The sequence below is a fragment of the Anabas testudineus genome, chromosome 18 (genome assembly GCF_900324465.2).
Source record: "Anabas testudineus chromosome 18, fAnaTes1.2, whole genome shotgun sequence".
Classification (NCBI taxonomy): domain Eukaryota; kingdom Metazoa; phylum Chordata; class Actinopteri; order Anabantiformes; family Anabantidae; genus Anabas; species Anabas testudineus.
The window spans coordinates 22,609,797-22,625,192 of NC_046627.1; the positions used below are offsets into that span (position 1 = coordinate 22,609,797).

The window sequence follows — 15,396 nt, forward strand, 5'->3', positions numbered from 1 at the left end:
CTGGTCTTTGTCTTACCTTTCTCAGCCTGTTCGATGATTTGTCTTAAGGCTTTCTTCAGGCTGTTGGCCCTGAGCATCAGCTGCTCCTTGGACCGGTATGTTTTGCCTTCTGAACCCGACTCACCACCACTCTCACCGGGACTTGATCCACCGCTTTCCTGGCTGGGCACAGAACCTGCTGGCACCACCTGTGGTCATGACAGAAAAAAGAAATAATAATTCCTGGAATTTCTGGAGTTACCTTATTTCCCTATAGTAGTATTTTCATTTAGAGGCAGTGGAAACCCTGTAGCCACAGTAAAACCAAAATAGCAGCACTTTCCCATTCCTATCTTTTCAATATTCCTGCTCTGTGGAGCACAGCCGTTCATATTCATTTACAGACAGACCTGACGGAGGATGAGGAAGTCCATATTTTATTTATCAGACAAAAAATGGGCAATTCCAAGGTATATTCAGCGCCTTTCTTCTTTGTGCAGGAGGTTGAAATCATTTCACTGACATTTTGAGGGCTGTGCTATTACTTTTAAACCACCATCAATTTTTGGATAAAACTCTCTAAAGGGAGCAGAGAAAAACTACGGTGTGTCTGAACCCATCGTTTCCACTATTGCTCTTTTAAAGGGTTAGGTTGTTCTCTGAGCAGATAACATCTTTCTATTTAGGAAAAATCATTTATGTTTGTATACTTTTCAGCTTCAACGTCATCATTATGCAGCTTAATGTACAATGACTACAATAAAAATATACATATAAAAATAAATATAATATAAAGACCCAGGATAAATACTATGTAGACCCAAATACCACAAAGTGCATCTAGAGTGAGACGTGTGTTCATCAGATTTGAGACCATTACTAGTAGCTCATGTTGGTGATTTATTAAAAGGATAGTTCAATATTTTGGGAAATGCACTTTGCATAATAATGAAAAGAAATTTCACACAGGGTTATGTGCCAGACTATTTCTTGGCTGAGTTCAGTAACTTCCTGGAGTCTCTGCTGGTTGCCTGGCACCTGGTTCCAGTCAAAAATAAAAATAGCTAGCTGTTTCTGCCTGTTTCCAATCTTTAGGCTAAGCTATGCCCACCACCTGCTGCTGTAGCTGCAAACTGTATGACAGACATGAGAGTGGCATCAGTATTCTCATCTGCAGGAACAAGACTAGAGGTGACTCGAGGTGTCCTTGGATAAGACACTGAAACCCTGTAGTAGCGTCGATATGTGCCGTCTGGCAGCTGTCCAACCATAATTTCCCTGAAGGGATCAATGAAGTATATCATGATTATTATCATTATATTCCCCAAAACTCAAACTAATAAAAAAAACAGACTTCAGGGCCAAAGAATTCAAACTCTTGATTAAAAACTAAAAACTGTTAGAATTCAGCTCAGAATAAGGGTTTCTCAGAAATCAAGTACTCGCCAACCTGTTTGGCTTCAGGCCATCAAATACAAAGCGAAGTCAACCAATCACACCTGCTAAAGTTTAATAAGTGAGGAGCCCACAGTGATTTAGATTAACTGAGACTGTTTCTGAAAGTCAGAACAGAGTATTAAACATGTGAAAAGCAAAGATCCCACAGTAAAAAATCTGTTTTTCTTCTTTTAATCATGTTTATCACCCTGTAATTCCTCATGTTTATGTTGTTAGAATACTTTTCAGTACAGTGGTAAATATTCAACCAGACTCTCTGCATCCAATTAAAAATTGATCATTGTTAAAACAATGCAATATATCTGTTACGTGAGTTTTGATCGGGATCTCACTATCACGCAGTGAAGTACATCACTTCACTGCGTGCTATGACAAGTCTGTGTTTTACCTGGGCTTCTGCCTCCTCACTTAAAGCCTTGACGAGCGAATCAAGCTTCTCATTCAGCAATGCACACTGGGAGAAGAGAGAAAGAGACAAACATTAAAGGGATTTTTTTGTTGTTTGCACAGTACGTGACTGCAGTAACACCCAAAACCAGCTTGAAATCAATACCCACTCTTATTCAGGGCATGAAGGCTATTCTCCGCGAGGCATCACTTAAAGCATCACATTATTTACAGAAAGAGGGATAAGCCGGACAAAGCTCAAAGTGCTCTGACAGGAGAATTTGGTGGAGGCTTGAGCTGCCTCCACTTGGTGAAAACATTCTATTTTTTTTATTAAAATAATTAAATACATTGTACTTTTCCTTTCAGTACGTGTTTAGCAACAATCCTATTTAAATGCAGTGTGTGGACCTACAGTCAAAAAACTGCTATTCCAATTATTCACAAACATGTACAGAACATTAAGACTGACATGCAAATTAGGGAGGTTGACACGCAGAGCTCTATTATGTGATACGTGATCTTCATTTGGGTAAAATAGATGCAGAATGCGGCGAAAGATAATGCATTAACATACAGATCACATGTTTAAAGGTGGCCAGGTATCACAGGATTAAGGGTTTATGGACCGAAGTGGCAGCATTTTAGCCAAAAGAAAGACCTGAACCCACTTTTTCCAGTGATATTACAAAAACCTTTAACACTGATGTTGAACCTTCCACCTTGAATCTCTTCTTATGAAGACTCAAATAACTGAACACAGAGAGAAAAGGTGGAGTGCCCAAGGCACATAACAGTAAAAGAGGGAATGATGACACTGAACCTCCAGCACAACTATTTCAATCTTGCTCAGTCTATTATCAACACACACACACACCTACACTTACCTACTAGTTACTGTTATACAAGCGTTTATATAATGCACGCTATCACACACTAAACCCATTTACCTTCTTTGCCATGGCATCGGCCTCCTCCTTGTTCTCTGTGGCTCTCTCATACGCCTTCCCCACCTCCGCCACAAAATCATTCACCGTCCCACACAGAAACCTGAGAGGTGGAGAGGGTGAGCGAAGAGAGACAAAGGAGAGGAGAGAGAATGAGAGTGGGTGGTGGTGGGGGTGACATGATTAATGCTGAAAATCTAATGAAATTATAGGGTTAACACATGATTCACTGTGCGGTATCTGTGGTTGGAGATTACACACACACGCACAAGCGGGCTCTTGTTTCAACGCCGCCTACCTGCCTGTCACCTACGTCGCCTCCACACAGTCATTATTTACTCACAGCTGTTACATTGCTGCTGTATGACTCAGCAGGGAGGTTTCTCCAAACTCTCACAGCCTCATGCATTTACCAAATATTGGATCTTGTAAAATGAATATTGCTCACCTACTGCAGAAGAAAAAAAACAAAACAAAACCATGCGCTTCATTGATGAAAGTCACGTCCTCTCGTGCAGCGCAGCAGGTGCACTCCGACTGGTTTATTTGCTAAATTAAATGTCTGATAATTACACTAGTTTTTGAAGGGCCAATGCCGATTGTGTGCTCAGCCTGGCGTGTTTGCAAAGTGCAGCTGAATGTCGTGCAAATGTCCCTTCAGTCTGTGCTGGAAGTGGAAATTAATCATATGTCATGTCTTTGCTTAACAGCTGCAGCCGCCAGAGAATGGCTGAAAAAAAAATGACAGCCACTTTCTTATGGATTCAAACTCACAATGTTCTCTCTGAAAATGTGATTTTCACGGGCGCGCAAGCTGCAGCACACCTACGTTCAAGTTTATTAACTGCCCTACATCACAGAAAAATGTCACTATTCTTAGATAACATTTAAAACTCTGGGAGACCAGCTCTTAATTAGAAAGTTATTCACAGAGCACTTTAGCTGCAGCTGAGCTAAACGTGTCGCCTATGTTCTTACTTAATGCTTTATTTCAACAGGATAATAGATTTCGGCTTTGTAAACTTAGCTGCCAGGTGGGAACGGTCCCTTTCAAATGGTAATCATGAGAATACAAAGCAATAACCAGATCCTTTGTCCTCAAATCAAAAAAGATCCATGGATGGTCTGATTAAAGCACCACCACTATATGAGGTCTTTCCGTTGGAGCTCAGCTTCTCTCATCTAGTTTACTTTACTTGTGATCCTGTCATGTCACTAACAGGTCATTGATAATGCTTAACGGGAAGCACTGAGCCCTGACGGCAGTCTTACTTTGTTTGGTGTCCCTTTATGTCTTCACTGGCTAAATGACACCACATTTATTATTTTATCTAAACTCCCCCATCACAACACCCACATCTAAACCGGTTTCCCTCTGTGTCTTTGTAGCAGGTAGCGAGCAACATCTATTCAGTTAATGACAATGTGTTGAGGAGAGGTGAAAAATCCAACTGATCTCATAACTAAACCGATTTCTATTCATCTATCTACTGTTTACTCTGGTTGATCAAATTCTCCTGCGTGACTACAAAACTTCCCGGCAAAGATATGTTGTCGACGCAGGACAACAAAGGTGTCACGTTTCGATAGAAACACACTTTGAGAGCGCCCTGAAGTCCCTGAGGTGTTTTAAACCTGGGGTGGCTGTGGTTCAATAGGTAGAGCAGTTGACTGCCAATCAAAGGATTGGTGGTTCGATTCCCGGCTGCCACGTCACATGCCAAAGTGTCCTTGGGCAAGATACTGAACCCCTAGTTGCCCCCGGTGAGTCAGGTCAGCTGCATAGCAGCTCTGCCATCGGTGTGTGAATGTGTGTGTGCTTGTGTGTGTGAATGGGTGAATGAGACGCAGTGTAAAGCGCTTTGAGTACCAGCTAGGTAGAAAAGCGCTATATAAGTGTAGAACATTTACCATTTTAAATACGGTCAACTCCGCGGTGTCCACTCCACACACAGGGTGGTGGAGGAAGTGCTCTGTAATTGCAGCTAGACTTTTCCCAGAGGAAGACTGCTAATGTACTAATGTACCGAGGATGACCCCTAAATACTGATTCATGTGTCTCTTTCACTTACAGACGGACGGCACATATTGTCCTGTGTCCTTAGGGAAAAAAAAAAAATCAATACTCATTGACCAGGCACTCACTCACTCCTCTTTGTCTGCCTCCTTCTCTCATCATCGTCTTTACTCTCATCTTCCTCGACCTTTTTCCTCCCCCCTCCGCCCTAACACTTCTCTCCTTTCCACCCTTACTGTTCCTGAAACCATTCATGACACGTACTTGGCAGAGGAAATGACGTCGCTGTGTTTGTCCGAGTCCAGGATCTTGGCCAGGTGGGAGGCCACGGAGTCTGCATACTGAGTGATGTGGACCTGAGAAACGAAGAGATACAGACTTCACAAATGTAGCAATAAAGTAAAAAGGTCTATTTGACTGAAGGTTCCCGGAGAAACTCTCTGGGAATCTTTACTAGAATGAGAAATAAAATAAAAATAGACAATGTCTAATGAGATTTACTAAACACAAAAAAAACATTTTTAATTCAAAGGTTCTGAATGAACTGGAGGAGAAACGTCTCATGCAAATGAATGAATGAATGAATGATTGATGTTGACTTTAATGATAAAGCATTCAGTGTCGTTTTGATCATTGAGAGGAAAGAGTCAGCTTACATACAAAATACAGAGCTGCCCTTCAATATCTACACCACCCCCTGTGGTTTAGGTCTGATTGTTTTGGCTTCCAGCTGCCTGGCTCAATTGCTTCTCAGTGGATGTTTTCCAAAATAAATCTCGGAGCTTGTGAGATCCAGCTTTGTGGGTGTAATTTGCGGATACCATCTGTCAAAAAGCAGACAGCTTCCCGAACGTTCTGCAGACCAATTTACCTGCAGCGGAGAATCGGGGCTGTCGTCTTCTTTCACTATCGGTGTGTGTTTATTGGTGGTGGGCACCTCGTATGTCATCACGCTCCATCTGAAAACAAACACACACACACACACGCAAGTGTCAGTGTCAAGAACCAGGAAGTCAACGTAATCATCAGCTAATCAGATCGAGGTAGCAGACAGCGAATCGGCCACCAGGACCTTTTTCTTTTTTTTTTAATCTGTCACTTCGCTGCTGATAAAATCAAAAACCCTCCTGTAGCTTGTAGCACATGTAGATGAAGAGCTAATGTCACTTTATCACCTTACGTGTGTGGTATAAGGAAAATGATCACACTGGGCTTAGCATGGAACATAAGAAGTGTTAAAAGGGTTTTGCCGTGACCAAGTCTATATAGATGTTCTGAATAAGCTTCCTTCAACCAAACAACAGGAGTCAGAAACAAAAAGCCATTTCATTTAATAAAAAATAAGGGAGTTTCCTGTAGGTGGGAACTCTGCCTCACATGTCTGTTGCTCATTAACAGTGGTTTAGTTAATAAAAAATGAGTAAAACAACTAAACTGATGATAACTTTGTATTATATACATTACGTGCAATTACAGCTGTGTCTAATTCTGTGACCGTGTGCATGATTTTATCACACAACAGCTGAAATCATCAACCATCAGCAGCCTATTATCTATAAACGCTACTTCTTGCTCCCCATCAATGTTAAACTCTATGTCATTAAAAGTGAAGTGACTTTTGAAGTCGAGCTTTCCCAGAAGTATAAACAGCCTGTAATCTTTTTATATTATTATCTTTATTGCTCGCTTCTGTCTGCTATCCTTAAGTAATATATGACCCTAATAAGGATCAGATTAGATTTAGACTTTGCATTTACTAATTTGATCACATTTCCTCCACATACGTCTTTTAAGAAAACCCTGTGGACACTTAGGGGCAGATTTAAGCAGTCGCTGAAAACATGGATGCCGGGATGTTGAATGCAGTGAAGGAGCAGTGCTGACCACGTGCTTGCCCACTCCAATCCCCACCCTCCCACTGGTTTCACCTGTCCAGCATTTTGGTGGTGGCTCTCTCCAGCTTCTCCAGGATCTGCAGCAGCTGAGCGTCGTCGTCGCACAGGCCTCCCCAACCCAGAACACGAGCCAAGTCGTTACCTGTGCCCAGAGGCAGCACGCCCAGCTGGCACTGCAGAGAGGGAACAGAGACAGCGCCTTTTCAACACGATGATGAGGTCCCCTAGAGCAATACGGGCTGTTTAATATGTATGATAACCGAAGGGCATACAAATTCATCAATTAAAATCAGCACACTACACAATTTACTGTCATTCAGTCCAAAGCTTGCTGAAAAAATGATGGGAGGAACTAGCATGATGAGCCTGGGTGGGAATATCTTGGTGATATACAAGGAATGTACATGTTACATACATTAGTGGTCCAGGCAGTGAATTTGTCCTTCTTCATTTAATCAAAGCCATCTATGATGTTTTCCCTACTCGCCTGAACGCTTCATAGAGAGCAGTTTTGCTCTGTGAACCTCCATTTATCATCAGGTGAGATGGTGATACTGTCTTTCCCCAGATGTGTCACTGGTCTTTTTTCTTTTCATGGATGGTGAGGTCAGAGGGTGGTGTTCTGGCACCAACAAGGGCAGCTCCTACCTCCATCTTAAGTTGTTATGCCTGGCTGCTCTGTTCTTATATCAAAGTTCAGCCCTTTGCCTGGGAGGTTTCCCGGTTGGATGAGCTCTCTGTTTGACAGGTGTTTCACACACTTGTCATGGAACTTTTTTTTTTTTTACTCCAGGTTAGCGCGTCTGTTCTGTGCGAGTTGCTGAATGGTGTCTGTAATTCCTGGAGCTTCTCTGTCTGCTGCTCCTTGCCCTTGATGTGTTGTGAAACTTGTTCCTTTTCAAGTTAGTAACCACAGATTTGTCTTTCGTCATAGGCTGGATGCATCATAGACGGGATGAGACACTGAACCTACTCATTGCAGTTCACTTAAATCCCAGTGCAGGGTTTCACAATTATACTTATAGACAGAGACATAGGCAAAGTTGCCTAATTCAATAATAATCAACATGATCTATAACTTTTTCTTTCTACGGCAAGAATCTGAATAGATGTAATTCTGAATAGATTTTTCTGTTATACTAGCATAACACACACTTTGGTGATGGCCAAGAAAAAGCATTATTCTCCTCGTTTACCTTACACATTAGTATTATATCATCACTCTCTCCTCCTCCTCCTCCCCCTCGTCCACCTCATTGCACTCACCTGTTTATGCAGGTTGAGTTTATCCAGCTCTGAGAGCACCCAGCCCACGCTGCCGTCTCCCCCGCACACCAGGATACGAAACGTCACAAACTTCTGGAACAGGCGCAGGCTGAGGGGGGGGGGGGGGGAGGAGGACAGAGTGGGAGGGATCCGGAGGATGTGGAGGTAAAGAAGAGGAGGAAGAGTACAAAATATTAAAAGGTTTTACAGGATCAGTACCAGTTCACTAAAAAAAGAAAAAAAAAAGAAAAAGATAAGCATCAGTACCCGAGCTCTGGTCCTCCGTTCATCAGGTCAAACACTTGAGCCGGGTTGAGAAGCTGCTTGAACTTGCGGAGGAACTTGACCCCCTGGTTGTCGCCGCTTTTGGAGTTCACCAGTACCAGGAGAGGGCTGGAGCATGATGCAGAAGTGGCCTTCCAGAAGCCTGAAAAAAAAAAAAAAAAGAGGGTTTGCAAATGAATAACCGTGTTTTGAAAACTAAAAAGACTGGAAATGTCCAAATGTTGGCAGTGCAGGTTGAGAAAGCTGTATGTGGTGACTCCTGCATGCTGGATGACTGGCATAGTGTGAAAACTATCCAGTTTATCTTTGGTGCATTAGAATAAATATTGAAATTATATAGAAACACAAATGTTAAAATCTTCCAAATATGGTTCAAATATTCAGGACAGAACAATGGTAAAAGCCTAAGGTCGCGCCCCCTATATCAGACGGATTTACACCACTGGAGTTGAAAGGTGACATTCCTGAACTTTGATCTGTTCATGCAATGCTCTGAACAAAAGAGTGTGTATGTGTACGATGTTTCTCACCATCTGAGTCGATGCTGTTAAGTGCAGTGGGAGGTATGATTGAAACTCGACATTGACCCAAAGGACACACCTTTCCCATTTGTTCTTTGCAGCTGCTGTGGACCTGAGCGTGCACACACACAGACACAGAGTCAGGGCTCTCCATAGTCATTCTATATTTCAGTGGAAGCAGAAAGGTCATTACATTTCTCTGAAACCCACCAAATGTCAGTTCTACAGCCTTTATAAATGCCACTCTGATCCGTCTACGTGGGTATCTGTGTGTGTACGGAGGATTAGACTTTATATTAAGTGCGTCCAGTCGCACACTCGAAAGCAATGCAGCCTTTGCTAAGTGAGACGGTGAGTAACGTAACATCTCTGTAGCTGTGCGTTTGACTTTATGTCTTAAAGGACATAATGCAGGAATTAAGCAGATTTTTCTGCTTCATTTCTTCATATTCTTTCCAGCAGAGCAGTTCATGTTTATCTCACATTAAATATTCCCCATTTTCAGAGATTTATTTCAGTAAATACATTTTTTTATATAATAATTTTTCTTCTAATAAGAGTCAGTCAAGTCATTTAGCTGCGTTTTGGTCTCCACCCACTCCTGTGGGCTATATTATACAGTACCAGACAACACACAGGATTCCAGTGTTGGTGTCAAATCTGTGTCTTACAGTATCCAACAAGGATACATGTTTTTATTACATGTTTATTTCAAATTCAGCTTGGACAGACTGCATTAAGTATTTTACTGGTCCCCCACAGGAAAATGACTTTCCTCATCTGGCTCGAGGCGGTCCGAGCATCGGGTCAGATTCAGCAACCCACGAGATGACAGGAATTTATTGGCTCCATTTCATTTCTCATTTCAACCTGCCCACCTCCTCCTCCTCGTCCCCTCAGGGATCTCCGCTGTCATTTTAAGTGTCGTTCGATTACCCCGATGACTCGAGTGAACTTTTCAGACCTTGAGTCTGGGAGGGGCAACGAGTGAGTCAACAACAGTGAAAAGTCTGGAAGCACGCCTCACCCTGAGTGCACTCAAAGTCACAATTTAGTTGGATTTGTTGCACTTAAGATATTCGATTTCACATCCATGTAAAAAGTTTTGCAAGACCTAAACTGAAAATAACTTCCAGCTAGCAGCGATGTCCTAAATAAACACTAACGCTGATTTAGTGAGGCAGCTTTTTGACAGGACGGAGACGAAATCAATCAATCAAACTTACGATGGCCTTGCACCAGAGGCAGCGCCAGTCCTGCAGCCGCCGCACGCTGCCACAGGTCTTATCACACACGACACATTTGGCACTGACTGGCAGGTTGCCTTCCAGCCACTGATGAGGCATAGACACCTGGGAAAATATAGAAAAACACGGAGAATGTGAAGCATGAACCATCAATCAAAATCATAAACGACTGACGGAAAGTGAATGTCAACAATAACGGTTCTGGAGTGAAGGAAAAAGCATTTCAACGAGCAGGTTGTCTCGTGTGCTCAAACACACATCTCTCACTCACCCCCTCCTCATCCTCAATGATGTCATTTCCGATGGAGGCCAGCGTGGTCCATTTGCAGTTGTTGGTCGAGCGAACTGCGCAGCGCTTGTGAGCCTTGAACTTACAAACTGCAGACGACAGATCGACGACGTCATATATAAAAAATTAAATATAAAGAGTCTATTAACGTTACGTTTTGGGCAAGATACTTTCTTTATGCTTTAATTTAGTATAATTCTATGTAGAAAATCTAATGCAGCTCAAGGACAGATAATGGCTTCATCTCTTCCCAGTGGGCCAAACCCATTTTAAAAAGTTTTATACTTACAATTAAAGTCATTTTAATTAAAAAAAAAAAAAAAAGTGGTTTGACACCTGCCCTACAATTCTGTACTGTATGTGTTTATTCACACTGTTTCCAAGGGGACAGAGTCAAGCCTGCCTCACCCTGCAATGCCACGTTGTAAACCTACTTTACTGCCACGTGCTGTAGATGCCGTGCTGCAGTCATAAGACCGTCAGGCCAGAAGGCGCAGAGAAGGTTTCTGTTACGTTTTCATATTGCCTTATTTTTGCTTGTATACATTTGTCTCCGTACCTTCACAGGACAGACCATGGGAGGTGACACCCGGCAGAGCATCTCTGCAGACGTTGCAGAAGGTCGGTCTAGCATGCGAGCAGGCGTACCAGTTGTGCATCCCAGAGAAATGCTCCATGTTGAACTGGCTGGCCTGGGAAAGGAGAACATGTGTAAGAAAAGAAGACAACAACACTAGTGCTGCATGTTCAACTGAGTAGGCTTTGGAGGCTGAAACGCAAATGGACAAAATATTAATCAGAGCACTCCATCACTACCCTGGGGAAGTAGAGATATTGCAGGATGAGAATATGACTTTTAATATTCCACGATGAACTAAACTGCCAGGGGAAGCAGGATAAGATAATGACACCAGAAGTACATATGAAACTTCATGGCCTCAGGAGGGAGACATACAGTACAAGCAGCTTAGATATGATATTGGTGCTACAGGTGAACAGCCTGGGGATACATGTAAGAAGACTGCAGGACAAGACTCTGACATCAGTGCTATTAAAACCAAACTCAAACTGTGCAAAAAGTAATATTAGCTCTCTTTTTAGAAATTGTTCATAACTTCACAGATCCCTAAACGTCATTTTTAAGATGAAATGGAAGTAGACTATGCATGAAGTGAACTACGTCTACATAAGTCTACATAAACCTTCACAATCTCGTGGACTGGAAATAGGGATAATACAATGACATAAATTAAACCTCTAAATGGACTGTTAAAAAGCGGGAAAATCGCAGCTTACAGTCTTCAACTCTCTTTACAGTCTATTAAAGCAGAGGCTCTGATTTTATTAGAGACATCAATCTGCTGGCCACTGTGAAGCAAATAAAGGAAAGAGAAAAAGAACAGAGGAAAAAGCAAGGAGGATAAAAGTCAAATAGTCTTACACTCTGTCTAATGAACACACTCATGACTGTCTTTATCAACGAATTATCAATATGAGCAGTTTCCAAATTCATTTTATTGTCAGACGAGAATAAATAATGACAGTAAACGTAAAAAGTAACACCTACCTCATAGGTTTCCCATTTCTGGACAGATTTCAGAGCGCCGATCCAGTCCTCCATTTCCTTCCTGCTCTCAGCACATAACATCAGTTTGCGAAATGGAGTGATCACCTGAAAAACAGACACAGAGCGATGGAGTACAACGTGGATTTCATTTCACTTATTTTATCAGAAATGTTGGACGAATTCAAACTCAGGACTTTCTGTAGAACTTCTAGAGAACCAAATCCTTTTTGAAATTAAAAAATAAAGCTGAATGAAATGTTTGAACTTAAGTCACGTTTGTTTTTTCTTTTCTTTTAAAGACAAGCTGCGTAGTTTACCGTGAAGCTGTTGTTGATGTTCTTGGTGCTGGTCTCGGCCACACTAGCATCTGACAGGTCCACTTCATCAAAAATCAGAGACTAATGAGGGAAAAGAAAAACACACAAACAATGAATTCTGTATCTGTTGTGTCACTTTACATTTGCGGCACTTTTTATTTTCTCTGACACCTCAAAGCATTAATACACAACACAAGTCAGCATTAACACAAAACTCGAAATCAGCCCTCACCGCTCCTGCTCTGCTGCACTGTGCTACGCTTTGCCACACTCTGTCCAATGCTTCACACAGTCATCATCATGACTAGTGGTCATTTATGCAATAATGAGACAGGTCCCTAACTTATTAATCATGTATAGTTTAAAAGCAGAACACATGGTGTTGACTAGAAAGGTGCTATATCACATCCCCGTACCTTGCAGTCTTTGGCATAGTAGAGGGTCCTCCCTCTGAGTTTGAAGTACCTCCTCTTCCATCTCTGAAAGGAGCTGGTCTGCTTTAACAAAATTCCCTCCTTCACACTTTTCTATTGCGAGACAGAGAAGGAGAGAGAAATGGGAAGAGAGCAAGACAAAATGGACGTTAGTGCATCCAGAGCCACTGAATAATGGAAGTGACAGCTATTCTTCCTGGAGTTCAATGAACAGAAGGAGATCTGTTTGGATAGTGTCACTAGGATGGCTTGTTTCTGTGAGACACGCAACAGACACAGAGACAGATGCTCCAATAAGCAGAGGTGTGGACCGAATCTCTTGCGCTGACAATGACGGAAACATTCACTCAAGAGCTACACCGGTGTTTTTAAAAACACCTTCCAGCTATTTTCTGACACTTGTCACTAACCTATGATCACATGTGGGAAAGTGTGAGATCTTCTCCACATGTTCTCCCCATATTTCCCAAAATAAAACAGAGAGTCTCTGCAGGATAAACACCAGTGACAAGGCACCGTATTGCAATAATGGACAAGTGAGTAGGTGATGCAGCCATCTGTGACAGTATGGAAATGATGAACGCGGGCAGAACGCGTGATTTGATCTGATCGCATGAATCTATTTCGCTGAAACACCCCACTGATTCTATTGGTGGTGTTGTTATTTTCCTTTATCCTCATCTGTGCCATTTTATACCATGCACTCATTCTCCGTCTCCATTTGTGAGCACATGCCCTGAGAGGACACAATGCAACATAGGCAATCAATTTGAGATAGGACGTCGGGGGTCGCCATGGAGATCCTCATTTCTCAAACGAGCGCATAACCAGGCTTACTGATAGACGCTGGCACATTCACACTCACACACCCAGAGAGAATCTTAAAAATCGGGTCACGTTACTGATGACTCGCTCCACACCTGCAGGTTTATCAAGTCACGCGGTGGCATTCCTGCACGAATCAGCCTCCATCAAAAGCCCCTGAATTTCCCTCAGAGATAACCACACATACTTTCATGGCAGCAAACAATGCTGGAATGGATTAGCTGGAGATGCTGAAATACTTTTCAGGTTAAAAATGAATAAATAATATCAGTATATTGTGCAGTTATTCGGTGAAAGTCTCCAGAACCAACATTTGCACAGTAATCCCAACAGAAAGTCGCTCATGTAATCATTTAATCACTGTGGGCAAAGGTAAACTGTGTCTTTACGTCCACTTGTGTTTAAAGGTTTAAAGACGTTTCTGTTCTCTTGAAATTCTAGACCAGGATAAACTGCTGACATTCTTAGTAATTGTAGCAGTAATTGTAATAGAACCATCAAAAGCTCTCAGTATTAATGAGAACAGGGGCCAGACTTTTACTGACGAGTAACAACATTTTGTGATGGCAGGATGATGTGACGAATGATTGATTTTCACTGTAATAAAAACCAAGGACAGGCAATGTCAGGACTCTCTGGTACGTTCCATAACACCAATATGTCGTTTTTCTGCTAAACCACTCAGTCCAATCCACGGCTGACTGAGAGCAGTTGGCTCTGCAGTGACTTGGCAGGGTCTCTAGATGAGTTCATGATCCGGAAATCCGGCCTGAAGGAGAATTCAAGACTCAGACGGACGGTTTCACCACCTGCATGACAACTACGAGCTACCCTCATGGTGACATCAGGACCAGAGAATGAGTGTGTGTGTGTGTGTGTGTGTGAGAGAGAGAGAGAGCTTATGAATGTGAATGATAGGAAGTCAAAGTGTGCGTGGGAAAGCACACAATTAGAAATTCATCAGTCACCCAATTAACAATCCAAACACTGTGTGTTGGGTAGAATTCACTGATTAAAGGTGATCATACAGTATCCTCATTGTCTCCTGTGTCTTAGTAAAACATTAATCTATGTTTGCAGTTAATCATAATCACATTAATGTAATTAGTGTTGTTAATGTACTACAGTTTTTAAATTTGATCATCAAGTTTAAAAGGATGATCAGGTAACAGAATTGGTGTTTTGAGCTCAGCTCGAGCTGTTTCTGGCTAATGTTTGAGCCGGGGATTGAGCCATAAGACATTTTACTAATTGAAAGTCAAGCGTCAAAAGTTGACTTGATCAGATGTGTAGTCGGCTGTGCTGAGGACATCTTGTACTATTACTGTATCTTGTGCAGTAGTTTGCAGGCTGTGTCTTGCATTTTTAACAGTAGTGGCAGTATAATAACCTGACTGATGCACGCAGTCACTGAGTGTTGAATTTCTGATCCTGTGCAGTTTGCATGTCACAAGGACTTTTGTTGTCCGACTGCTAGTTTATGTCTCTGTTCCCTTCTTCTGCTGGACATATTTCTATTCTTTGTCAATGCCACTTTTCTGTTTTTCCTTTTGATCTTGTGTGTTTCTGTCTCACTGTCTCTGCTCGTCTTAATGACCTTGGCTCTCTGAACACAGGGAGTAATACAAGGCAGAGGCGCATCAGAAACAGCGGTAAATCTAATTCATCGCTCCATCGTAATCTTTTCTCTGCTACAAACGTGTGCATGTGTGTCTATGAGTTATCCCGTCTTATAATGACACATTTGGCTTCTTCTGCTTCCACTATGCATGTTTCTTTCTGAGAATAAATGTGCTTTCATAGGGAGGGAGAGCAACATTCATAGTGTCCCATTATTACAAAGGAAGAGAGGCAGGGATGGACTGATGGTGGAAAAAAGAAAGATAGATAGCCCGATGGTATGGATCATTAGCAAGAGGAGAAAGGAAGAAAAAACTGAGCTGTGTTGAAGAGTGGCGAAGA

General features: G+C 42.1%; 1 protein-coding gene across 4 annotated transcripts in view; it reads right to left on the reverse strand.

The window, feature by feature from the left end:
- si:dkey-172j4.3 (diacylglycerol kinase eta) overlaps nt 1-15,396 on the reverse strand; it is a 52,827-nt gene that overhangs the window by 6,887 nt on the left and 30,544 nt on the right. For all 4 annotated transcript variants that reach the window (XM_026352362.1, XM_026352363.1, XM_026352365.1 and 1 more), the window contains 15 exons: nt 12,592-12,702; nt 12,176-12,256; nt 11,859-11,963; nt 10,851-10,983; nt 10,274-10,380; nt 9,982-10,107; nt 8,765-8,867; nt 8,217-8,376; nt 7,950-8,058; nt 6,717-6,856; nt 5,660-5,747; nt 5,053-5,144; nt 2,775-2,874; nt 1,826-1,891; nt 17-188 (listed from right to left, as the gene is read on the reverse strand). In XM_026352362.1, the coding sequence (XP_026208147.1) occupies nt 17-188; nt 1,826-1,891; nt 2,775-2,874; nt 5,053-5,144; nt 5,660-5,747; nt 6,717-6,856; nt 7,950-8,058; nt 8,217-8,376; nt 8,765-8,867; nt 9,982-10,107; nt 10,274-10,380; nt 10,851-10,983; nt 11,859-11,963; nt 12,176-12,256; nt 12,592-12,702 (1,693 nt within the window). The remainder of the gene's footprint in view (nt 1-16; nt 189-1,825; nt 1,892-2,774; nt 2,875-5,052; nt 5,145-5,659; nt 5,748-6,716; nt 6,857-7,949; nt 8,059-8,216; nt 8,377-8,764; nt 8,868-9,981; nt 10,108-10,273; nt 10,381-10,850; nt 10,984-11,858; nt 11,964-12,175; nt 12,257-12,591; nt 12,703-15,396) is intronic.